Source organism: Pygocentrus nattereri, chromosome 5, assembly GCF_015220715.1.
Source record: "Pygocentrus nattereri isolate fPygNat1 chromosome 5, fPygNat1.pri, whole genome shotgun sequence".
Taxonomy (NCBI): domain Eukaryota; kingdom Metazoa; phylum Chordata; class Actinopteri; order Characiformes; family Serrasalmidae; genus Pygocentrus; species Pygocentrus nattereri.
In genome coordinates, this window is record NC_051215.1 from 14,086,311 (window position 1) to 14,112,027 (window position 25,717).

The 25,717-nt window shown below is 39.7% G+C and overlaps 1 protein-coding gene across 2 annotated transcripts; it reads left to right on the forward strand.

The window, feature by feature from the left end:
* smad1 (SMAD family member 1) lies at nucleotides 1-25,717 on the forward strand. 2 transcript variants are annotated; one of them, XM_017701432.2, is made up of 7 exons: nucleotides 1-75; nucleotides 15,460-16,050; nucleotides 19,340-19,618; nucleotides 20,637-20,753; nucleotides 22,747-22,968; nucleotides 23,616-23,872; nucleotides 25,263-25,717. In XM_017701432.2, the coding sequence occupies exons 2-7, from the start codon at nucleotides 15,651-15,653 to the stop codon at nucleotides 25,404-25,406; spliced, it is 1,419 nt and encodes a 472-aa protein (XP_017556921.1). In that variant the 5' UTR covers nucleotides 1-75; nucleotides 15,460-15,650; the 3' UTR covers nucleotides 25,407-25,717. The 2 variants fall into 2 exon arrangements, with proteins under 2 accessions (XP_017556921.1, XP_017556922.1); XM_017701433.2 differs by lacking the exon at nucleotides 1-75 and adding an exon at nucleotides 10,833-10,895.

A 25,717-nucleotide genomic window follows, 5' to 3' on the forward strand; every position in this document is an offset into this window, starting at 1 on the left:
GGCGCCGCTCTGTCTCCAGGCGAAAGCGGATCGGCTCGGGCTGAGAGGAGCGGAGCTGCGGAGGAGGAGCACAAGGTACGGCAAAACTTCACTTTTTCTGCTCGAACCCGTAAACACGAGCGAGTTTTCTCCCTTTACTCCCTTTTCGTGAGGTAACGAGAGCAGAACTCTCTGCCTAACTTCTCTTTTCCAGCGTAGGTGTCCTGCTTGGTAAACTTCTCTTAGCTTTCAGAAGTTCACGCTGGGAGCTGTGGAGTGGCGAGGTCACTGCTTTGGCTGCTGTGTGATATGCATTCAAATGGGAGCTCTCACATCAGCTTCTTTGCGTAGTTCAAGCTCATGTTAGCAGTGTGAGGTGAAGGCTGTGTCACTTACGTATTTAGTCTTAAGTTTTTAATCTCTCTGGACTGCGTTTCGAAATGAAACGAGAGGGTGGGCTTAACGGTACAAACCCATTTCCACTCTTCTTTTTGAATGACACGGGCTCAGTGTTGTTATGAGATCCTTAGACTGGCCTCGTTTTGTGTTAAGCTGTTTTTGGTGGCTAAGCCGCTGCATGATATCAGTGTGACAAATGACAGTTGGATACTTCCCATTTGTCCATCCTCTTAAGATTTTTACACTGATTTGTGGCCATGGCCGTACTTGATGCCTAAATGAATGTCCTCATGGCTGAGAAACGGCCAGTCCATGTGGTCCTTTGAGGACTTCAGTGTTGTTCTAGCTTCTCTGCCCATCACTGATTTATGAGAGAAAAGTGTTTTGAATGGAGTTTTTAAAAATGCTGATTGTGCCATATACATGTCACTCATTAGGCCAGTCATTGTGCATCAGTGCACTGTGCATGCAGGAGCTGATAGACCAGAGCCAGTATTCCTGACATCATTGAAGATGACATATCAGATTACTCAAAGGACAAGAATTCGTCCTTGTCCACGATTTGGTTGGGTTGTTCGGTTCTAAAGCATTCCAGTTTCTCTGTGGGATTGTATCCGGGTAGAACATGCTGCGTTGAAGGAGGTGCAGGTTGGCCTGAACAAAAACAGATCTCGCCTGCTGTGCTGCTTGCCCATAGTCTGGCCTAAAAATGTGTGTATCTATAACTGGGCCTTGCAGCATCCTTTTCACTTTTACAAAATAAGGGTTTAATTCCAGAATGACACTTTCTTTCATTTTTTTGTTGTCAAGATTAGAGCTGGGCTGTATGACTGTATATATCGTTATCATGATCAGTAACATCAAGATGTGTCACTATAAGATTTTCTATACCTTGGATATCATGTGCTTAAAAATACTTCCAAACTGCATGTTTGGCATTAGAATCAGATCATTTTAACCTGTTGAATTGCATTTAGTGCAGCATAGTGTGTGAAATGGTGAATACAAATAATAGGATTCATAGTTGTTTATAGTATTTTTCAAAAAGTGGCACTACTTTGTCTGTTCTAACTTATTATATGTCAGATAAAAGAATTATTGTGACGTGCTGAGTATCAGAAAAAAATGATTAGAGTATTGTGATATCACACTTTGCTGTATTGTCCACCTCTGGTCATTATTGAGAGTGAGATGTGCACATACAAGGATATAAGACGTATAATATTGATGTTGTCAGTAGAATAAGAATGTGTTTTTTTTTTGTTTTTGTTTTGGACAAAATGCATTGCATGTCAGCTGTTATTCTTTTAGGGGACCTCTTTTCTATCAAAAAATGATGCAGTCGGATGTACAGCATCAGTTGGAAGGACTTGTGGTGCGTTCTAAGTGTTAGATAATGGGAACTTCAGTGTTTGTAGTGTATAGGGATAGGGTCATAAAGCTGCTTCCAAGCGATTGAAAACTGAGGTGTGTTCACAACAGCAAACACTTCAGCAGCAAACACCGAAAAGTTGCTAGTGTTCATTCGAAGGCAGTCCTGCTCTTATCCTCTGTTATCAAGTGTGCATAGTACGCTTAAAGCTCTTCCTTTGAAAACCTATGCGGCATATAAATAAATGAAAACAGGTTTGGTTTTGTGCCTCAACGTTCATGGCCCAGTCGCAGTGGTGTCCCTTTATTTAATCCGTGAAGGTTTGAGTGGCTTTCCAACGATCACATCCTCTGAAGTCACAGTATATGGAAGTGTATAACTACACCGACAGCACTTTGTCTTGCCAAGTCTCAATCCACAATGCACTTAAATTTTCCAGCTTTGAGTTGAATCTACTGTGCTTAGAGATGTCAAAATACCACTTTTTCTTTTCCGATGCAGGTAACGGCAGCAGTATTTAAAACTTGAGTATGGGCCGATGTTTTTTTATTTAAAAACCATCCAGATTTCAAAAGACCATTTCAAATTTTAATTGAAGCACTGCACTTAAGATGAGCATCTGAAAGTCTGCCATTGTGTTCAAGCTACTCAATCACTCTACTGCCTGACTGGAAGAAATACTCTGCTTACATCACTTCACGCAATGTGAGTGTGAAGTATTCCAGGCTAGATGTGTTAATATTTTACTAGGACTGTCATGATTATTACATAATCGCCTGATTGCAGTGATTTGAGGTGACTGAAATAGTTTTTCAAAGTTAACTTTCACAAACGTTTACATCGCAGCAAACAGAATGTCCACTCGGTGTGTAGTTATCAGTTGGGCTGAAGCAAATACATGTAAATTAAAAACAAAGCAAGAAACACACTTTGAGCATGTTTACATGCACTTAATAATCCGATCAATCTGATTTCTGCAGTCATCTGATTATTCAATTGGTCATGTATACAACATAATGCAATTTGTTAGATTGGATCAAGGCCTAGAAATCTGATAAGGAGAGCTGAATTGTAGCTCAGTAATTGGGTTTTCATTGCATGTATATCCTTACTCTGATTTCTTTCAATTTCTATTTTCAATAGGATAATATTATTATTTATTAAATTATTATAATTTTCTCCTTAATTTAGTCAGGGTGCAGGGGTGGTAGGAGGACCATCCTGATGAAGGGACCAATGCGTAGACAGTTGCGTCACTCAGGAGCCCGGTCAGAATACTAAGTGCTTGTATACACACTCATTGAGACACGTCAAAGCAACAAAAGTTGTAAGGTGAGGTTTGGGGCCTTGTGACCTTTAGAGGGCAGCAGGGAGTAATGTTTGTTTACTTGCACTTGAGCTGCTAAGTATGACAGCTAGGAAGCAAGATGGCTCATCAGCCAGTTTGGTTAAAAAAGACAATTAAATTGTTAATTGGAATTATGTATGTCAGGTGATCTCCAGCTACTACTTCATGGTTGTGACAGGTTTGTTCGTCGTAGGATTGGATTAGATTCGTTCTTCTTGCCCTCTGGTATCCGATTTAGCTTTTCCTGAAGGTATTGGCCAAATACCAATACCTGATATGAGATTGCAACCATCTCTTGTTGTGTTAGGTCCTCCAACACACACTCTCTCTCCGTCTCTCTCTCGCTCTCTCTCTCTCCCCCTTTCTAGCAGACTGCATACCACAGGTGATGTATGTTAATTTGCCATTCCAAACATTTGCTTTCCATCTGTGCAGAGGCATAAGCATATTTGGATCATCTGGTGTGTCTGTCCCATCTTGGCTCAGAGTGCTGCTATCTGCAAAGCTCCTCAAATACTGCACACACATTTCCAACACGCTGAAAAGAAAATCCGCCATCAGTATACAGAGAACTTGGTGTAAGCCAGTGCTGTGTAGGCCTGGGTTTGTGCCTTTATCTTCTCAGACTCTCTCTCTCTCTCTCTCTTTCTCTCTCTCTCTCTCTTGCTTTCTCTCTTGCTTTCTCTCTCTCTCTTCCCATTCTCCTTCCCTTCACCCTTTTTTTTTTTTAGTGAACATCTCAGTTCAGATGAGGCCTAATGGAGGCCCCTAGTTCCAGCCTTTGATAAATAATGTACGTTCTTTATAATGCGGAGTCCCTCGGGATGGCCTAGAGAGCATCATTACTGCCTCCTAAATTGATTAACGGCACTGAAGCAGCGCAAAATGATACATGGAGATGATGCGGGGGGTCAGGCTTGTCAGAAGCGTGTGATGGGTGCCACATTAGCCCAGGCTTCCGTGCAACACACAAGCCGCTGCAGATATTTACATCCACTCAGGCCTAGAGAGCCGAGACCGATCAAGGAGATTATTGGGCTTTTATGGGATCCCTGCACTAGAGATGGAGCATCCACGACTGCCATTTCAGCTGATTTGTGCAGTTCTTCAAGTGAGTGTTTGTATTCAGCGCTCTGTGGTTGATGTATCATTCTGCATCATTTTCGTCTAGCCAGGAGTTTCATTTTTATGTGTCTTCTTTTGTAACTCCACCTCACCGCTGTTTAAATGATTGATGGCTCTGAAGGAGGCCATGTTGTTCACATTATTGCCAAGTGAAAAAAATTTTTTTGCTGGTAGTTACCCAAGCCGTTTATGCTTTGGTTCTTTATTCTGAATGTAATGAACTAAAGTATTTCGTGAAAGTCAGTGAGAATTCACTCATAGAGAGCAGATGCATATCCTGGTGGTTAACCACAGGCAAAATTATCTGTTCATTGGGAGCAGAAGTAAAGCATGAAAATCTGGAAAAAAGACTTTTACCTAAAGGTAGTAGGCTAAGAATAGACCTGGAATGTGACCTTGAGGAGACGTGAGGGCTCAGTGTGGTCTGAACATTTGGGAAATGCTGTGCCAGCTATGTAGGATACTCCCTAGTCCTGCGTGGCCACCCATGTGGTCAGTAGCTAGTCTTGTGATACTTAAAATTAAATGTACTTATAATATATAATATATTCTCTTTCTGATGCATCATTTCTTCTTTTAATTATATCCGTGGCTTGATTTGAGGGGAGATAGCAAGGGATGCCAACCCCTTGGAAAAAAACATAACAAAAATCACCCCATTGGAAAAATGCCACTCCCCTGCTTTCTGTCTGTGCTTTTAATGTCATTCTGTGAACTCTTATAAATGTCAAACGTCTAATGTCGGTAGAATTCGAAGAAGCTTATAAAACTTTTGAATTAATGAAAGGGGATTCTAACAGGAGTCTGACTGATGTATCAGTTGGCTGATAATTTGGTCTTTTTGAATAAAATAAATATTGGCAGGAATATTTTCCATACTGTGCTGATAATTATTGACATGTTTGTGAATCTATGAGATGCCACCAATGAACAACATTGCAACGAATAATGTGATGAATAATGAACTGATAAATCTTTAAATAACAAAAAATGTATCAGATGTATCCCAGCATGAGACTAACATGCTAGCAAATCATATGTAATGAAAAAATATTTCTTAAAGCTGCTTTTGAGTGCAAAATATGAATGTTCTCACTTGTCAGTTACACTCAAATTGTTGCTGGAGTGGTATTGACAAATGGAAAACATCAGATAATACATGGGTTTACCAGATGTGACGTATAACTTGACCTTTGCTGCCGTGAAAAGTGGTACAGTATATATCTGGTATGTGTCTGTATATTTTAATTAAGGTAATGAAGAAGCAGGCTACATATTCTCCAGATCTTCTTGCTTTTTTTATGGTAGGAGTATCTTTCAGCAATCCTAAATGGAGTCATATTTACAAGGTAACCATGTAGCCTTCTGACGAGAACCAGGATGCACTGTATGACTGTGAGCTTCTGTTATTTGTTTGAGCCTGAGAAACATGACCATTAATAAGAGACACTCTTATTTCACAATTCACAGTTGATGACTGATAATCATATCTGTCAGTGAAGCACAACTTAAGTAAAACTCTTGAAGTATAAAATTAAGAATGAAAATATAGACATTAAACCATAAAATAGATCTACTGATTTTAGCAGTTAACATTGTTTTGCAACCCTTAAAATTGGTGTTGGTGAAAAAGGTTGACGAGCCCTCATTTTAATCGGAGTATAAGATAACAGATAGATTACAGAAAGGATATTTTTTGCCAGCATCCACAATCTACCTTGAAAGTTTTCTTTACCTTTTGATTCAACCACTGATTATGTCTAAACAATAGTTCCCAGGTTGTTGTCAGGCTGCTCAGGTCAGTCTCCATAGGCCTTCCCTGAATCAACTTGTCCATCTCTGTGGGCTTCCCTGTGTTATGAGCTGTATAGAAGACGCTGTATATTTTGACTTGATCCCGGACAGCCCAAACTGGCATTGTCTGTCGTGTCAATACAGTGGTGTATTGACCTCTTGTGTAAGCATGTGGTTGCGCCAGCAGTCAGATATTATGGATCCTCAGGTTTGGAGTGGAAAGGAGGTTGCGCCTGGACTAAACGTTTGTCATTATGCTGCCGCGCTTTGTCCTTGTCGATTGTCCAGCCCAGATGTTTGTGTTCTTCCACTGAAATGTGACATGGAGTTGGATTGAAAGAGGCAGCTGGTGCTGGATATTTAGGCCTGTCAAAGCTATGCCGTTCTGAAAGACAATGCCCGGTGTCCGCAAAGGGTCCACATACCTCCCTCTGCCCACCTGCTGTGGGAGTACCAGCTCGAAGCTGTGTTTGGGCTAGGCTTGGGTGTTTTCAGCATGTGCAATGTTTTTTTTCCCCCAGGAGAACAGCTGGATGACTGTTTGTCTGGGTTTGAAGTGGTTCTTGGTCCTTGACGGTGAAAGCGCAGACTGCTTCTTCTAGATAAATGAGTGTCAGGCAGCGCTACAGCCGTCCAGTAGACACAGGTGTTAGAGAATTTTTCCGCTCAGGCAAGTCTGAGTCACTGCCTTGATATCAGGAACTGTGTAACATTGCAATAATAACTTTGCAAACAGAACTTTGCTGACGATGCAACTTATTAACTTGCCGTTGCTCTTTATTTGGGCTGTTTGCAGACATGGATCTGATGCCGTTTCGCTGTGGAATGTGGAATCTTCCAAGCACCACTGTTGTGAAGTGCTGTTGCAAAACGTGATTGACGGTGCTAAAATCCTGCTTCGCATTTGCCACTACTCAGTTATATTTGTCTCCCTGACTAGACAGGCGAGACTGTTTGACTCGGCAAGGTAATGCTGGCAGCACAGGTACTAGAGAAATATTATTTGCAAGTTGCCTTTTATTGGTCTTTTATTTAATGAAATGACTCCTGCTTCAGGTGTTTGGCTGCTGCATGGTGGAGGTATACCGATTATTACATAATCACCTGATCACAATTATGTGAGAGAATCACAATAATTTAATCTAGCTGCAATTATTTTCCAGTTAGCGTAGGCCAGATGCGTTTTTCTGTAGTTGGCTTAGGCAGGGCTGTAACTTGGAGCAAAATTTCAGTCTGTTTTGTAGAAGTGTGACCTACATCTCCTAGTGAATAAAATAAGTGCGGAAGATGAGTGTTACACCGACTGTAAGTGTCTCCTGTAGTTTTTTGTAAAAAAACATTGGTACTATTTTTTGAATCTATCTATAACTTCCCTTTCCTTTCTTCCCTGCTCATCCCTCCATGCTACCGTAAACTGCTATTACCGTTCCATAAACTGGTTGGACTTTTTTTTTGGGTTGGACTCCATTTTTAAGGATAGGTTTTATAGTATATGCTATAAGAGGTTGTTTGTATCAAACCCCAGCTAACAGGAAAGGTAGCTGCTCATGCAGTTAATACAACCTAATGTACCTGTTGATTTCTTAATAATGTTAGCTGCATGAGACTGTACTATCAGTATGCAGTGAGCGGTTGCTAAGCGGTAATTGGATGGTTGAGAAAATAAGGCGGAGGGAGCTTGGCAGATTTTGATTGACCATAACACATTGACAGCGCTCACAGAAAACAAATGGAATTTCATTATCCCAGAAATGGAGCATAATTTGGATTGGGTAAAACAGTGATACTGTGGCTGTGCCCCTGAGTGGACTGTATGATCATAATGGCGCTGTTTTTACATTTAATTTCATGAATGGAGAAAAGTGTAAAAAAAAAAAAAAAAAAAAAGCTCTGAATCTGCCGAGGTCTGGACTTCGCTATCCTCATAGCTGGTTATGGCTGTGGGATTAGTCATAATAAAGATAAAATAAATTCAGGAAAATCACTTTCTTTCTTAGAAATAGAACTTTTGACTGTGCTGTAACACATTTAGGCAATGCTTTTGTTTGTTAATTTAATAGCTAGTATAAGTTATGCTTATAAGATATGTTTATCCTCTCTTTCTTAGCTGCAAAGTAAAAGTGCTAGCTTAGCAAGATAGCTAATAAGTTTATAAGCCAAAATTTCGACTTCTGTATTATTAGTTGCCTAAAATGAATAAAACAGCAATAATTTATATAACACCTAATCGTCAGATAAAATTTCATGATTGTGTTGCATAGATATTTTAGACCCTTGCATTGATAGATTCGGATGTATGACCAGCTCTTTCAGAATTAGAGTTAAATGTGTGGCTATACTTAATTAAGAAAACAGAGTTTAATACCTGCCTTTTTTCAGAATTGTGAGCTTGATCAATTTGTGATATTCTAGTGCATTATGATGTACAGAATAAGGACATTTATCTTCAGCTGTTGATAGTTTTGTTATTTCAAACCAGAGATATTTTACAGTAACATCTTCTTCATTCTCTTTTTTGCTGTGTGTAAAACGTAGAATAGGTGTGAAGAGGTCTTTGTCACGCCTCTGTTGCAAATGGAAACAGGCCTGGATATACTGAATGTTTTGCGGCCTGGGACGATAAGCACATCTATTGATAAATATTCATATTTTCATTTTTTAAAACCTTGAGTATTTTACAGTAACATTCAGTATATCAGGGACAGTTTCCATTTACATACATAAAACATAGCTCACATGTTTCATGCACCAAGTCTTACACAAGTTTTACAACCATAAAAGCATGTCAAAACAAAAAGCAAGTTTAAAAAATGTGCACATTAAAGTTTTCACTTCAGCGATCACTGTTGCTCAAGGTTTATTCTCTCATTTTAATGCTTAGCGCTCCAAGCTGAAGCAAACTTGTGTTGCCCAGCACCTGCTTTGTAGAATTTCAGCTGTGAGTTGATGAGTTCAAACTTTTTTTTTCAGGAGAATTGCACTGGCTAGAATAAAATTGACTGAAACATTAAACTAACTTTGAGAATGAAAAATACTGTTTATACCGTGTGTGCGTGCGTGTGTGCGTGTGTGTGTGTGTGTGTGTGTGTGTGTGTATATATATATATATATATATATATATATATATATATATATATATATATAATTTTTCTCCATATATCAGTGCCAGTGTGAGTAAATTCTGCTCTTCAGTTGTGTGGCAGTACCAATGATTGTTAGTGAATATTCAGTATTAGGGATGCACAGATTATGATCTTTATGGCTGATTTTATTTTTAGATTACTTTTACAGCCAAAGTGAGTGATGCTATATTTGGGACCAATTTTTGGGGCTTTTTATAAATAAACCCATAGCTCACACTACACTAGCATATTTCTAGTACTTTCTGTTAGCCATGGATGTAAAATAAACATTATTTTGAAATTGTGAATGAAAAATGATTTGCTTGTTTAAATTACATGAATTAAATAAAGTGCTACACTGAAAGTAATAGATAACTTGTTAATTTTGTTTAGCGGTATTGAAATACAGCATGATTGCACTTACCTCACTTAAAATTATAAACATTAAATAAAATTACAACAGAAACCGTCCAAAATGAAAATAATAAATTGGCTTATTGGTGCTTCTGTGTTTGGCACAAAACATTAACGATTCCAATCTCATCCAAATCTGACTGAACAGTTTAATATAAATATATCACAGGTGGCAACAACCAGCCCTTCTTTCTGTATATGACCTTGACATTTCTCTTAAAGTCTAGCCCTGAAATTGTCATATTTCACCTGTTTTTTCCACTCCAATTTGAACCACATCACAGTTCTTAGCATATGAGGTTTGTGTTGTAGTGCAACCCACAGATCTGATTCAGAAGAAAAGGAAAAACCAGCTGCATTCACCCACATTCTTACCATCAGCTCCACTTCAGATCGTACTTGGAGATTGTTTTGAGACTCTTGTTATCTAAGCTAAAATTTAACGCCTTCTCGTTATCCTGTGTGACATCATTTAACATTTGTTAACACTTGGTATGCTGCAGAACGTCTTTTCACCTTTCAGGCATTGCCAGGCTTAGTAAACCGGGAAGCTTTTTTAGACGCTGTAGGAGGAACCTGTTTCAGTCAAGAGGAAAGATGCACATAGCTTACTGTAGAAAGGATATTGAACAGTACTATGTGGAGCCATACTTGAAATGGAGTATTATTCTAAACGGCACGTCATGGATCTCATAATTAAATGAATGTAAATTCATTTGATCATTTATAATTATCAGTCAGCAAGAGGAACACTGGACCACTTAGTATGCCATCTGTGCTCAAAACAAAGTCTGGGTTTTTCTCTGCTTTTTCCTCATCTGTTTCTCGATTTGGTAGAATCACCATGTGCTGAAATGTTTGATGTAACAGGAAAGTCAGAGTTTCTTCCAACCTGGAGTACAAACTTCAAGCAGACTCTCTACCATAATGCACTGAGGGTAGGAAAGAAATAGAAAGTCCCTGTTCTGAGTGCTGTACAGTGAAGTGAATGCAGGTTGTCTGATCCCTCAGTCTGATTACACTGAACGTCATAGTTGCATGAGCGCTTCTCTGTTACCCGCATGAGGTGAACCATTCCCTTTGTTGCTGTCAGTGAGGGATGTGCTTCCCTCCTCCCTGACAACAGCACAAGTTCCCGGGCTTTTAAATTAGCAGTTGGCAGAGCTGCGTCTCTAAATATAGGAGAAACTTTTTAGCTTTCCTGTCGCGGTGCTTCACGACAGCAGTGGGTGTAAACAGCACCTGTTTTCATTGAAGGGCTCACAGTCATGCATCCATGGCCTGCCAGAGGAAAACGGCTGATGTGTTCTGCTAACGCCTTGGAAGGACAGTATCTTTAGGGGTAGGAAATATGGCAAAAATATAATATCATGGTACTTGAAGACATTTTCTTGATGCATATGAAATTGTTTAGTTTTTGAAGTTAAAACAGACAAAGCAGCAGTAGTGCCTGTCAAAATGTATATGATTTAATTTAAGCTTTCACATAATGCATTGTGCTATATCACATTTAAACAGGACTAATTATGGTCTTTTTAATGATACAGTGTTACAGGGGAATTCCACTGATTTTTATTATTATTTTTTATTTTGCATAATTCAGTGGTTGTGCTGTAAACAAAGACATTCAGAGTGGTTTGATGTGAAATGGTTCATTGTTGAGATAATTGCCAACTCAGATTTGGTGAGGGGTTGTGATGTCTACAACACAAATATAGGCATTTTATTATCCAGTGAGGCGAAACTACAGTTTATATATATATATATATATATATATATATATATATATATATATATATATATATATATATATATATATATATACAAACAAGTTTTCTTTCTGGACTTTTTTTGCCTTATAATGCCTTGTATGTACCTCTCCACCATTAAAAAGCATATTGTAGTCCAAAACCTTCTCAAGCTATCGGCCAAAGGTGTCAGGCATTAAGCAGCATATTCATAGACATTCAATGTAATAAGCTTCTGTGAGGTACTGTAGCTTTTAGAGGCATTTTAAGTCTTCAGGTGCCTGATCACCACCGCTTTGAATAATTCTGATCAAGCAAGTTTCTCTGGAGCAGAGCATTTCAGAGCATATCACATCAAACCGCTCTGAATGCCTTTGTTAAAATATTAAATGTTTATTTATGTAGAACTTCTGAAAAATCGGTGGAAAGCACTGGCAATATTCATGATATCATAAAAGCACATTGACATTTATCACAATATTGTTCACCACTAATTGTCAAGGCCTGCGTTACATTTTTGCTGTAACACCAAATTAAGGCTTATATTAAAGTATTTTTTTAATAGAGGAAAAAAGAATTCATGAAAGCAAGGCCTTGTTTTTGAGCCTTCTCGCCCATGTTTTAATGCTGTAGTGCTCAGCAGGCCATAGCCTATATCTCACAAACTATTCCCTTAGTAATAGCCAAGGACAGTGAGACACACACACACACACACACACACACACACACACACACACACACACACACACCCTGAGCACAATGTTATTCTTAGCCCTTTGAATAGTGGAAATAACTGATCCCTGATGTAGCTTGACTTACGCAACGCTGATAGATCTTCACAGTACATAGTCTGTGCGATATGTTTGCTTACCTGTTTTAAGCAGAACTTTTTGACTCTGGAAAGAATAGTTTTTCAGTTGGTTCCTGATAAAAAGTTAAAAGTTAAAAGGCTGCGTTGTCATTCTGAGTCTGGGTTTTCTGAGGCAACCAGGAGCTGGAGTTCCCCTAAATCTGTGAACATTTATTCCAATTCTGCTATTTATTTTGCTGTTTTCAGTTTTAAAGCTGTGCCAGAAAGGTGGCATAATGGCAAACTGAAAGTAAAACTGTATGGGTGTGTGTGTGTGTGTGTGTGTGTGTGTGTGTGTGTGTTTGTGTATATATACACACACACATTGTGTACATGTAATTTGACATTTTGTGTTCATGTAATTTGACTTTATACACACTTGTATAACCAGTTTACCAGTACTTTTTATTCTCCTGTGCTCTTTATAATAAATAGCTAAATTTTGTACTTCTTGCCTCTTGGCTTCTTTTGGGCTTTCAGTAACTTCAGAAGAAGCTTATATTCCACAATGTGCACTGACCATCCCCCCCCCTCCTTTTTCTTCTCTCTCTCTCTCTCTCTCTCTCTCTCTCTCTCTCTCTCTCTCTCTCTCTCTCTCTCTCTCTCTATCTATCTATCTATCCTGCCGTCCCTGAACAGTATGTTCTCCTGATGCCCGGTGCTGAATGACTGTCTTGGGATCTCTCTGAATGGCCACTTTCATCCTCATCCAACCTGCATTTCCTCTCAGATTGTCGAGGATGTCGGAGGGCAGATGCTCTTAAATGTGTTAGACGCTTTCCTTTTTTTCCCCCCTCTTGTTTGATCAAACAGGCCTTCTATGCTCTGTCAGCAGGCTCTGCTGCAGTCTGTACTACCCAAGCTATATTCCATTGCACCATGCATGTTCCAGTTCCAGTGTGCAGAGTTTACAGTTTGTTCATCATTATTACAGTATGCAAATAAGCTCACTAAGCAGTCACAGTTTTTTTGCTGTTTGTTGTGAGCGTCTTGAGCAATCCTTGCTCCATAGAAGCATTTCTGTGAGTGTCTGATTGGTGTATATGTAATTAGGCAAAAGTTGTTATTGTTGAAAAATTAAAATAAGTTTAAAAAATGAAAATGATTGTGGTAAAAATAATGCAGGCCAGCCTTTAACTTAATGTCATATTATTGTCATATTATTTATTTACCGGTGTTTTTGGGATGCTTTGCCGCTCTGCGTGTGTTGTTTGTGTGAAATCTCTGATTTATATATGATGTGTCATCTGTGCAGAAAACAGCACAGCGGACTGCAGCTTAAAATCCCTACCGTTAAATGTATCTTCGCTGTGGCAGCTGCTTTCAAACTGTTTTATGCAATTTCATTACCAATGCTACAGTTTCAGTACCGTAGCTTTTATGCACCTATGTATATCACAACCATTGTAGTATTACGATGTGCATATCCTACATGCCCTACTTTGAAATACTCCTTATTAACTTGAATGGGTGGGTAAAGAGCTAAAGCTAAAGAGGCACAAAAACAGTGAGTACACAACAGGCTGTTTTTGCAGTGTAGTTTACATATGCGGACTGGGATGCGGACTGGGGAGTGAAAGGTATCTCTTGAAACAGTATTTACAAGGTTGGCTGGAAAAAAAAACAATTCTTGGATGCATCGTGATGCGGATGTGAACGATTCTGACAAATTTTCTACATTCTGATGATTCAAGAATGTCAAAAATCGATTTTCTAAATTTTAATGTTGACGGAACACAAAGGGCGGAACTTGGAAGTGTGTAAGTGCAGCGCTCGGACAGTCTCTGGCGGCACATAACAAAAACAAAAGTGGATGAGTGAAAAATCTGACCAGCTCCCTCTGCCATTAAAGCCAGGTTAGATCAGGAGTCACAACACTAATGTTTAGAAGAACCATTTTGTCCTTTCAAAAAAGTCAAACCACCTTGGGAGCCACAACATTAATGCCCAGAATATGTGAGGATGTCCTAGTATAGGCTAAAAATGTGAACGAAAACGCAGACTCACTTTGCTCTGCTTTAAGCTTTAGCTCAGCTATAGCCACTTTCCTCCCCTTTCCATTGGGAGACTTTTCCTCAGAAGTAGCTTATTGTAAAATGTCTCTCAACGTTCGACCGTTTTACAAGGCTGAAGTTGCTTCGCATTCTCCAGCTTCTTGTTCGAATGTTTCCGTTCCACCTTAATTTCTGACTGAGATGCCAAATGTAAATGCGGCACCATTTAAGGTGGAACAGGAAAATTCAATAGAGAAGCGACTTCATCTTCACAACTGTGGTGTTTGACTGTCTCTTGTTGCAGATTTAATGTACCAAGAAACCAACTGCGCTGCAAATAAGTCCGTTCATCTTCAAGTGTTCGCACGTCCCATCTCAAAGACATTTTACTGACATAGTGACCTACTTTCTACAGCGAGACCAAATCTGGTTATAAAATCACTAAAGAAAACGGGAAGGGCAGCTGTAACGTGCTGTGTGGACATCCACCGCCACTGGATCTTACTTCACGGTAACTGCGCATTTTATCGCAGATGAGTGGCAGCAGCGTCTCATGTGCTCCAAACATGCTCAGAGAATGAGACTCTTCCAGTTTACATCACATCACACCACATCACTTCCATTTGGTTTATTAATAAAAGATATTGGAAGTAAACTCAATGTGGACTATTATATATACTTTGCTTTGAAAGTACCACGTTGTCACACAGTGAGAGAAAAGAAATCCTGTATAGAAAAAAACATGCATCAGTAGTTGTTTTATAATCGCATCACAGGCCTCTGAATCGTAATCGAATCGTGAGGTGCCATAGGATTCCCACCCTTAGTATTTACCTACTACACCAAACTCTTATTTCAAAGCAATATCATATGTAGGCCCTTAATACACATTAATATTATTTACTAGCAAATTCTAGTATTTTATCCATAGTATGCAGCCTAAGTTCCTGTAACTTTCACATATAGCTGGTAGTGACTCAAGTGGTTATTCAGAGCTGTTCAGCATTACTCACTGGGCATAATCCCACCAGTGATATCTGAGATTGCCAATTGAATGCTTACACTAACCGGAAGCCATTTTGAGAACTCGGTGTTCAGTGGATGAAATGGAAAGCCCTGTTATTGTTACTGTGATGACCGTGATTCCCAGAAGCTGTGAGGGCAGTGATGTCACTCCATGGGCTTGCGAGGTCAAGGATGTGCTGCCAGCCACTCTTCCGGTTGTTGTTAGTGTGGCATTGTGTTGCGCATCTCTCATGGGAGAGCCTTGCGCAGGAGTGTTCTAACGAGTTTTCTATCTCTTTCTCTCTGCAGGTCGGCTAGACATCCGGCTCTGTCTCTGCACCCCTGAGCTGGCTGAGACTGAGCAGTAGAGACTGAGAGACACTGAGCGAGAGAGACCGAGCGAGACTGATTGAGATTCGTCTTGGTTGTTTGTGTGTGTCCAACTCCTCTTTGGGCCCGGGACGGTGTGTGTTTAGCTGCGGTGGTCTCTGGCCCCCGGAATGAATGTTACCTCGCTGTTCTCATTCACCAGCCCTGCAGTGAAGCGCCTGCTGGGCTGGAAGCAGGGCGATGAGGAGGAGAAATGGGCCGAGAAGGCTGTCGATGCGCTGGTCAAGAAGCTGAAGAAGAAGAAAGGGGCGATGGAGGAGCTTGAGCGGGCGCTGAGTTGCCCCGGGCAGCCCAGCAGCTGTGTGACCATCCCACGTTCGCTGGACGGCAGGCTGCAAGTGTCCCACCGCAAGGGCCTTCCGCACGTTATTTACTGCCGCGTGTGGCGCTGGCCAGACCTGCAGTCGCACCACGAGCTCAAAGCCCTCGAGTGCTGCGAGTTCCCCTTTGGATCCAAGCAAAAGGACGTGTGCATCAACCCCTACCACTACAAGAGAGTGGACAGTCCAGGTGAGCAGCTATGATGAGTTCCAACAGTGCTGGAGAACATTCATGTTGAAGAACATAGCAGTGATTAGTCAAGACAGATGTTGATTATGGAAAAAAGTTGATGCATCAAGTTGATACGTATTCAAAAGCAGTCTGTCATCCTGTATAAAGGTCATATTATATATGGAGCTATTCCAACAGATTGCAATGCACTAAAGGAAGTGTAGGTGGAGGTATAGCAAGAGGCATATTGGTTTGATTAGTCATTAACAATTAAAAAAATGTTAAAGTTAAAAATAGTTAAAGCTGTGTGCAAATGTTTGGGCACCCCTCTTTTTTAATGAACAATTTCAGTTTATTTGCTGACATATTGGGGACAAAAATGAAGCACAAATTGTGGCCTGTGCAAAGGTAATGGCACATTTTATATTTTATGTTTTATTTTTCTTCCAGTATGTGAAACTTTCCTGCTTCTATATGGCATATTTTTGTATTTTCTCTTCTCTAGCACACTTAATAGGTGTGCTTCAGCACTGAAACCAGTAACCTTAACCCACTGATTTAACTCAACTTTCTAGTTAAATATCAGGTAGGTATCAGTTCTACCAGGTGTGGTAGAGGAAAGAACATGCGAGAAGTGATCTAAACAGTGGGACCCCAGCACTAGCAATGGCAACCCCTGTAGTTGTGTAGTTAATGATTTATTATGTTGAATATGGCTAATATGAAATGACTCATCTTTCATGCCATGCATTGACATGTTCTGGTTAAGGATATTTCTTGGCTGTAATCAAATAGACCCATTGTTCATTATAGAACGCAAAAAGTACTTTCTAGTAGTAGCTCCTCACTAAGCTTTTGTGGAAGATTTAGTCCATGTGTTGCCCTAACTAAGAGTGTATCACTGATTCCACCAACTTCAACAGCTGTCCTTTCTCTCTCACCCACACATCTGCGCCAGGGGCTGGTTGCACCAGCTGTATGCATGTACAAATGTAGGCTAGTTAGAATGCAAGTATGTTTCTGCATTACTAAATCAAAACAGGTTACACCACACAAACTAGTTTTACATTGAGCTTAGTGTCCAGTTAATATTTTTACTCTCTCCTAAGCAGGTACACGTTAGTGAAACAGAAACCACATAAATAAGATCTTAAACTTGACCTGCCTTTTTATGGTTAAGATAACTAAAAAAAACTAAGTGTGTAATGGGCTGTGCTTTTTCTCACAAGTTTTTTTTTTAAATAAAGGAATTTAATTGAGTTGGTTAAGTTTCAGAATGTACAATTCGTTTCCCATTCAGTGTAGTCCATATATGGAGATTAAGCTGCGATAGCAGCATTAAGCAGCACATTTTGAAATCAGTGTTTTTGTGATGTCACAAAAATCAAAAGACTTACAAATAGGTACCTGTTCAATCTATAGCCGTTTAGCCCTGCCCATTCATACTGATGTTATAAGGTGTGTTTTAGCCAGAACTGCTTTTTGTCTAAGGCACAATCCAGGGCAGAGCTTGTTTACATATATATCAGTTTTAAAGACACTGTAACAGAAACTGCATGTTTAAATTTAAAGGATAAAGACAGGTTGGAAATGGTCATGTAAACGTGAAGTATGACTGTTTTTGGTACACAAACAAAAAAAAAGAGAAATGTTGAGAGAGTTACGAAAACCTTGTGCAACATAGTCCGAGTGCTTATCCTTAACTTTTATTCTTGAAACTGCAGCAGGGAACACTTGGTTGCAGTGATCATCCTGGACTGTTTCTCTGCTGTATAAGTCAGGAGTGTTGGTGTGTGTTTGTGGGTTTCTGACAAACAAAAACCTGTTCCTTATACAAGCTTAGGGGAAAAGAAGTGACTTCAAACGCGCAGCCCCCTTTTTGTTGGCTAAGCAGAAGATGAGGGTCAGCTGACAAGATAGAAACAGCTGTCCACTGTGTGTGTGTGTGTATGTACGCGCACTGAGAGTGAGCAGGAGCAGGAAATTCCAGCTGGGGGGAGAATGAGGGCTTTGTTCTGCGCGTGTTGAGTGTGTGCGTGTGCGCTGCGTCCATTGGCTGCAGCAGGCGAACATGTGGCCGTTCAGAGGAAGAGTGCAGCAGGAAGTCCCGTCACCCTCTCAAACACAATCACAGGAAGGAGTGGTGGCCTGCCTAACACACTCTCCCTCACTCAAATACACTCTAACTCACACTCCTTCAGCGCAGGCCTGATAAGAGCCTGCAGCACCTGTGCTGCTCTTTCCATCTTCCTCACCAATATGAATTCTGCACAAATACGTTTGTCTTTCAGTTAACTTTCAAATGTCTGAATCTCTCAAACTGTATGGCAGCAGTGCTGAGAATGGTCTGCCACCCAAATAATATCTCTTCAGCAGTGTTCCCTTTCCATTGACAGGCAGGGGAGGGGTGAGAAGTGGCTGCAATATTGTGGTAAAAAAAAAAAGTCAGAGACCACCCTTTTTAAATTTTTAGTCAAAATGACCATTGTTCATTTTTCATTTTAACAGAAGATTATATAGAAGCTGCAATAATTAAATGTAATACTGAAATTTTTAGCATTGTGTCCATCCTTTGCCTTTAATAGAGCTTCCATACTTTTGGGAGACTTTCTTACAATTTCTCAAAGAAACCTGCAGGGATATTTTTGCACACCTGCAAAGTCTTTGGTCACATTTTCTACTTCTGTAACAGATCAAGTAATCCCAAATACATACAAACAGTAATGTTGTTGTGTTGACTGGATTCTGAAAACACTAGCAGCTTCTTTGTTTTGCACATTTTCTTTGTTTTTGTCAGTGTCTATTAGTTAGTAATGGCTTCCTGATGGCTACACATCCTTTCAGATTCATTCAGGAAACACCTGTTTTTTTCATATATTTTTTCTTTGATTTTCCCATTCATATGCATTCCACATGCAAGTTTATTATGAATCATTTCCTAAAAAATATCTCTTTATAAATGTATAACTTGTACTTCATAGTAGTTTTGACTGGATATTAAATAAATGAAAGGAGGTATCTAACAGCACAATACTGTATATAGTAGATGTTTCTGAAAAAATGACTAAATGAAATGAATGTAGGTACGAGTATACACATCAGACAGTGACACCCTTTCCAATTTAGATAGTTTGTGTTTATAAAAAGTTAAGAATTCAAATCAATATTAACTTCTAAAGATCATCTTGGATGGATATTACTCATTGTTGACTATAGTTTTTGTGTGGTTTCGAACTGTATCTGTCATAATTACTGTGCTCAGCTAATAATTTTAAAATGATTGACACGTCTCTTGTATTTCCCACAGTTCTGCCACCAGTTCTGGTGCCTCGGAACAGTGAATTTAATGCCAAGCTGTCCATGCTGCCACGCTTCCGTAACCCGTTGCATCAGACGGAGCCGCATATGCCCCAGAATGCCACGTTCCCAGACTCCTTCCCCCAGCAGCCAGCCGGCAGCCTGCCGTTCACCCCCAGCTCACCCACCAACAGCTATCCGGGTTCCCCCAACAGCGGTACAGGAAGCTCTGCCCCATTTCCCCACTCTCCATCCAGCTCGGACCCTGGCAGCCCTTTCCAGATGCCAGGTGGGTTGTAGTGGGAGTCCCTTTGCATTGCTGTTTGTGTTAGAAGCATGAAATTTGAGATTTGATTCCTAAAGATTTGAAATCAAGATAGTTGTGAGGTTGGAGATTTACATGTCTAGTCATTACTGTAAATGTTTCAGCATTATCTTTTTGGAACTTCTTACCAGTTACTTGTAACAGACTTACGAGTAAGTAAAAGAAAAGGAAAGCAAACTACTATGGTTTCTTCAACATGTCAGGTATCATACCTTCTTTTCCCTGCTTTAAAAAAAAATCTTCATCTGCAATAGCAGTAATTTAGAAAATCCCTCCATTCACATAAGAGCACAAAACCCAGAAGGCTCACATGAGCGTGACAGCCCAATAGAGGATGATAATACATCAGAAAATTTAATGTTATGCTCTTGTGGTAACAAGAAGAACATTATGATCATGCGTAGTGTGCGAAATAAAGCGCACCACGAGACAGAAGCAGAGAGTTTCTAACAAAGTGACTGTACAAACACAGTGACAAATACTGTAGGCTTTGACTTGCAGGCCACCAGACCTCAGTAATTCGATACTTTGCACTTAAAGTCTGATTTCTGGCAGCATTGGAGGGGTTTCATTCCTAAACACGTTACAGACTATTTGAGGAATTTTCGTTCTTTCTTATGTTGTTGGAAGTGGGAAATGTTAATAGTATATTATGAAATGTTAATGGTATATTATGAAAAATACCAACTTTTGTTAGAGAATTGAATGTGTTTTCAAAAACCCATTATATCCAAAATTACTAGAAATTATTATTGATCATTTTTGAGTAAAACTCTTCATTTTCAAAAGCTGTGTGTTGAATGTATACATGTGAAGGAGTTTTCAAAAACCTCAGTTTTTAATGATTGAAAACCTTGTTTTCATGTGGACAGGGAGGACAAAAACATTTTAAAAATATATATGTGTGGATAGTACCTAAATGTATGTTCTTTGAGATTGTCTTATGAGCCTCACTTTAAACATGTGCGTGTCGGCCTTGTAGAAACTCCCCCACCTGCATATATGCCTCCTGAGGAGCCGATGACACAGGACTGTCCTCAGCCAATGGACACCAACTTGCTGGGCCCCAACATGCCTCTTGACCTCAACAACCGGCCAGGTAGACACACACGCACACGATCGTATGCACATGGCCCTTACCATTCATCACCTACACTGACATACATACTGCTTGACATCAGCCACTTATAACTGTCAGCAGCTGTTGGCCTGCGATACAGGTGCAGGAAGTCCTGATACACACACACACACACACACACACACACACACACACATACAGAAGCTGTTTTTCAGTGTATCTCGTTTTTCAGTTGTGTTCAGTTGTGCAGTACACAGTATGTCATGCTGCTATACCTTATATTGAATAAATTAAGTGACTCATGGTTTAAATTAGCAAGTAATTATATTTTCAGTGATGGTGTTCCTGCGTTAGATCTGTTTGGCTGAGAATGGAGTCCTGTACAAACTGGTTCAGCTTCTCCAAATCTTAGTTCAGAATCAGGTCACTTGGTGTGAGTTACCAAAGAATACAAGAAATGATCTCGTTAATGACCTACAGCTTCACTGCAGAATTTGTTTAACTTTAGAACAAGGGTTGAGCGATATGGCAAAAATATTACATGATACTTCAAGACATATGCATCACAATATTTAATTTTTCTAAGATTTGACTGGAACAGACAAATAAGACCCTGTAGTGCTACATGTAAAAATACTACTACTAATAAAAACCTACAGCTACAAGAAAAAACAGAAAAAAAAGCTGGCAGAAAAAAATGCAGTTTACATAAAATAAACTAAAATTATTACACTGTGTAGTCTACAGTACCAGCATTCTGGCATTCTCAGCAACAGAGAACTGTTGGTCATCAGAGCAATTAATTATATTATTTTTTTAGTTATATATGGCATTGTGATGCTTTCTGCTTCTGTTACTGTATTCTGAATATTGAACTGTTTTATAGTGCTCTCAGACCTCTAGTGGAGATGTTTCTGAGCATTGCACCTTCTGAGCAATTGCTCCTTCTTGATATTTCCCATGAACAGTGAATACAAACCATTAGTCTAATGTCCCTAGAAGAAAGTTAACTGAACAATAAATAAAATAATAAATAAAAATGAAAAATCTTTCCCTGTTTTTGCCATTTTTTTGTCAGTTCCCACAGTTTTTATGGTGTCTATTTGGATCAGACCTGTATAGCATATATAGTGGAGCTGCAGTGTGTTATTTAGACATTGACAACACTTTGCTGACTGATTTGTGGCCAAAAACTCAATACGCTGTATAACAATAGAGGACAATAGGCTGTACAGTCGTTAGGGAGGTGTGCAGGGGGACAGAGAGACAGAGAGTTGTTGAAATGTTTGTGGAAGTGGCAGTAGAGTGGGACTTTTAGAGTTGAGCTCAAGCTGCATCCTGTGTAGCAGTGCTGGGTGCTGCTCCATTGTGAGCGAGCTGATGGGAAAGGGGTAGACAAAACACACCTGCAGCCCAGTGGCACACAGCGCAGGAAGCAGTGAGAGGTATGTGCTGGATAAACAGCCTCTGGGCTCCCTTGGGTTGGGTGGTGGTAGGTACTGGCATATACTGTGATGCATTTCTGAACAAACCATGGCATCAGGGAGGGTATTTGAGCTAGCTTAGTTTTTCTGTTGATCATAATTGCTAGTTCCCCCCCCCCCCCTCCTTATTACTGATTATTTGAAACCTGTGAAGTTGCACAGGACATGCAAATTAGAATTGTTTCAAATGTTTGTCTGTAGCCAGTTTGGTTTTAGATTTGATTCCGAGTAATCCCAAACACATTCATTAAATGGAGAGATCTGGACTCTGGGGTGGACAGTGTATTGCTCTGAGAACACCAGCAGCTTCTTGGTCTGATTTTTGAACGTACTTCTTTTTGTCTGTTTCCTTTCCTCAGTAACAGCCTCTTGAGTGATTAACATATTATATTTAATCTTCTCAGGGAAATCTCCTGAAAAATGAATGGCGTAATGGCCATTTTGACTGGAAATTGATTAAAGGACATTACTGTATAGTAACAAAAATAAATAATTCTCTCTGTGTGTGTGTGCGTAAACTTCCTCTGCAGATGTGCAGTCGGTGGCTTATCAGGAACCTAAGCATTGGTGCTCCATTGTGTACTATGAGCTGAATAACCGTGTGGGAGAGGCTTTCCAGGCCTCTTCGACCAGCGTGCTGGTGGACGGCTTCACTGACCCTTCCAACAACCGCAACCGCTTCTGCTTGGGCCTGCTGTCCAATGTGAACCGCAACTCCACTATCGAGAACACCCGCCGCCACATCGGCAAAGGTTTGAATGCATCACTATCTGGTTCCGGTTTCCCCACTTTAATCCTGCAGTTCATATTCACTAACCTCACAGTATTACTTGGTAGCAGTGTTTGCGACACAGATTGTTATTAATAACAACAAAAATTATTGATACGTGAGTTAATGTGATAACTTGTTGATAAAGTGTTTCTCTGATTAATATATTTGATTGAACTCAGGCTGCTGTTTGCTTTAGATATGTCCAGAATGATAAACAGTGCTGTATATTTGAAATGACTGAAAAAGCTCTATAACATCAAGAATGAATGTCTAATATTTGACTTATGATATATAATTTTCTAATATATTTGAGCCCCAGAATGCCTCAAATGCGGATCAAATTTTAAGGAAGTTAATGTGACAAATTAGATTAGAAAGATAATTGAAGTTTGTCATTTAACTACTTCTTGTATTTCCTAAAGTACTTGAAATAGTTGAAGTAAATTGATTTTGTAATTGATTGAACATTTTGAGGCATTACCAGTGCTTTTGGTGTCTAGTTTGTAGTACTAGTGTTGTGTGCGTTGTTATAAGAAATAGCAATAGTGGTCATATGAAGTGAGTTCAGACTTCTCTGATATGGTAATACTGGGGTTTATTTCATTGCATTGTGCCTTTGTCTGGCAGGTGTTCACTTGTACTACGTCGGGGGTGAGGTGTATGCTGAGTGCCTCAGCGACAGCAGCATCTTTGTCCAGAGCCGCAACTGCAACTACCACCATGGCTTCCACCCCACCACCGTCTGCAAAATCCCCAGCGGTTGCAGCCTCAAAATCTTCAACAACCAGGAGTTTGCCGAGCTGCTGGCCCAGTCAGTCAACCACGGCTTTGAGGCCGTCTACGAGCTGACCAAGATGTGCACCATCCGCATGAGCTTTGTGAAGGTAGTGTGTCTGCTGCAGTTAGTGCTCACTTGCTTTCGGTTCATACAGTTAAAGGAAACACGAAAAAGAAAACTCTTAAGGCAGTGAAAGGTCACCTGATTACAGTTATCTGCTGATGGAGTATTGTTAATATTAGTGTGCCTAACTTAACTAACTTTCAGTTCACCCCATTCCTTTTAGCAAAAAAATTGACTAATTTGGCCATTCATTTTCAGAACAATTATTTGAATCCAGATAAATAAGTGAACTGAATTGACCTGGAATTGATGGAATTCACCCTGACTCTGTCAGAGAAGTTGTACAAAGGTGGCATTTGTTTGTCACTCATTTGACAAATATGCTTGATTGATTAAAATGATTGTAACCAGGGTTATTATGTTTTATTTTAGTGTATTAGATTTAAGAGTGCATTCATAGTTTTAATCTTTTAGATTTTATTTTTAGTATTATGGTGAAACATGTTAGAAACTGGACCAAAATGGACTGATGAGTTTTACAGTGCAAATATTAGCACAACAGTAGATTTTGCTCAACTAGGTTGCTCAAAGACATTGCTATTACATTACTCATAGATGATACCATTACACTACTCAAGACATCACTAATACAGTGCTCAAAGAATACATTACTTGAAGACATAAGCAATACATCGCCAATACAGTACAGTAACATTAGCATTAAATTACTCAAAAACCTTGGCATTTACTAGCTTTTTAAGGTTTTGATATAAAAGGGATCCTATTGTAGTCTGTTGTTCTTTGCTATGATAATAATCTTGACCGTGTATATTTTTGGATATATGATAAAAATATGCTTATACAACTCATATCCCACATTTCTTACATTTTGTTTTTTCCCTTGAGGTCCATTTATAACATTTTTGGTTTTATGTACAAAGAAAGGGACAAGGAATTTTTTACATCATGTTACTCTGTCTTTAAGATTGATATATGTAAAAGGCCTCTGTTCTGTTCAGCTGCCTTGTATTGTGCCTAATATAGAAAGCAGAGCTGAAACACTCCTTATAATTGTAGCATGAATGAATACTCAATAGGTGGATATACGTAAATGAGTTTATTCGTGTGGTGTCACAGAAACAAGTGAATTTAAAACAAGGTATATTTTTTTATATAAGGGCCCTATGGACTATGTTTTGAAACGTGACCTGTGTTTACATATGGACCCTTCAAAATGTTTATAGCACTAATACACAATGAAGTCATTCTACTACAGGCATTATATTGAAAGACCTTTTCAACAAAAAATAGCTTCTTGTATTCCTTTACAACTTTATCAGCACTACTGTTTACAGATAATCATTAAAACTGACACTCTGTCATGCTTTCACTCAAGTAGTTAACTGGTGTTAATCAGTTGTGATGTATTCCAGGGCTGGGGTGCGGAGTACCATCGGCAAGACGTGACCAGCACCCCCTGCTGGATCGAGATTCATCTCCATGGGCCGCTGCAATGGCTGGACAAGGTTCTGACGCAGATGGGCTCTCCTCACAACCCCATCTCCTCAGTGTCGTAGACCTTCAGCTCATGGGACCCTCTTCTTTTAGGTTCCCATGCAGACGAGTGGGCGATTGGCTAGTTGGGGAGGGGAGGGCGGGGTTTGTACGCTACTTGAAGGCAGTTTGAACGGGGGCATACGATTTGACTGGCTGAGGGCAAGTCCTCAGTCAGCAAACATCTGGAAGATACTTGATAATTTTGTGTGACCAAGCATATTAATTAATGAGGCCATCATACTTGTGGCAAGTATCCTCCTCTGGTCTTGTAATAGCAAGTGGTTTCTTTTTTCAATTCTTCTCCTTTTCCAGAACACATCGCAGTATTCCA

Coding starts and splice junctions, on each gene's coding strand:
- smad1 (XM_017701432.2), top strand. CDS start 15,651: ATGAATGTTACCTCGCTGTTCTCATTCACCAGCCCTGCAGTGAAGCGC. Junction 19,619..20,636: donor CAGCCCTTTCCAGATGCCAG/GTGGGTTGTAGT, acceptor TCGGCCTTGTAG/AAACTCCCCCACCTGCATAT. Junction 23,873..25,262: donor TCCGCATGAGCTTTGTGAAG/GTAGTGTGTCTG, acceptor GATGTATTCCAG/GGCTGGGGTGCGGAGTACCA.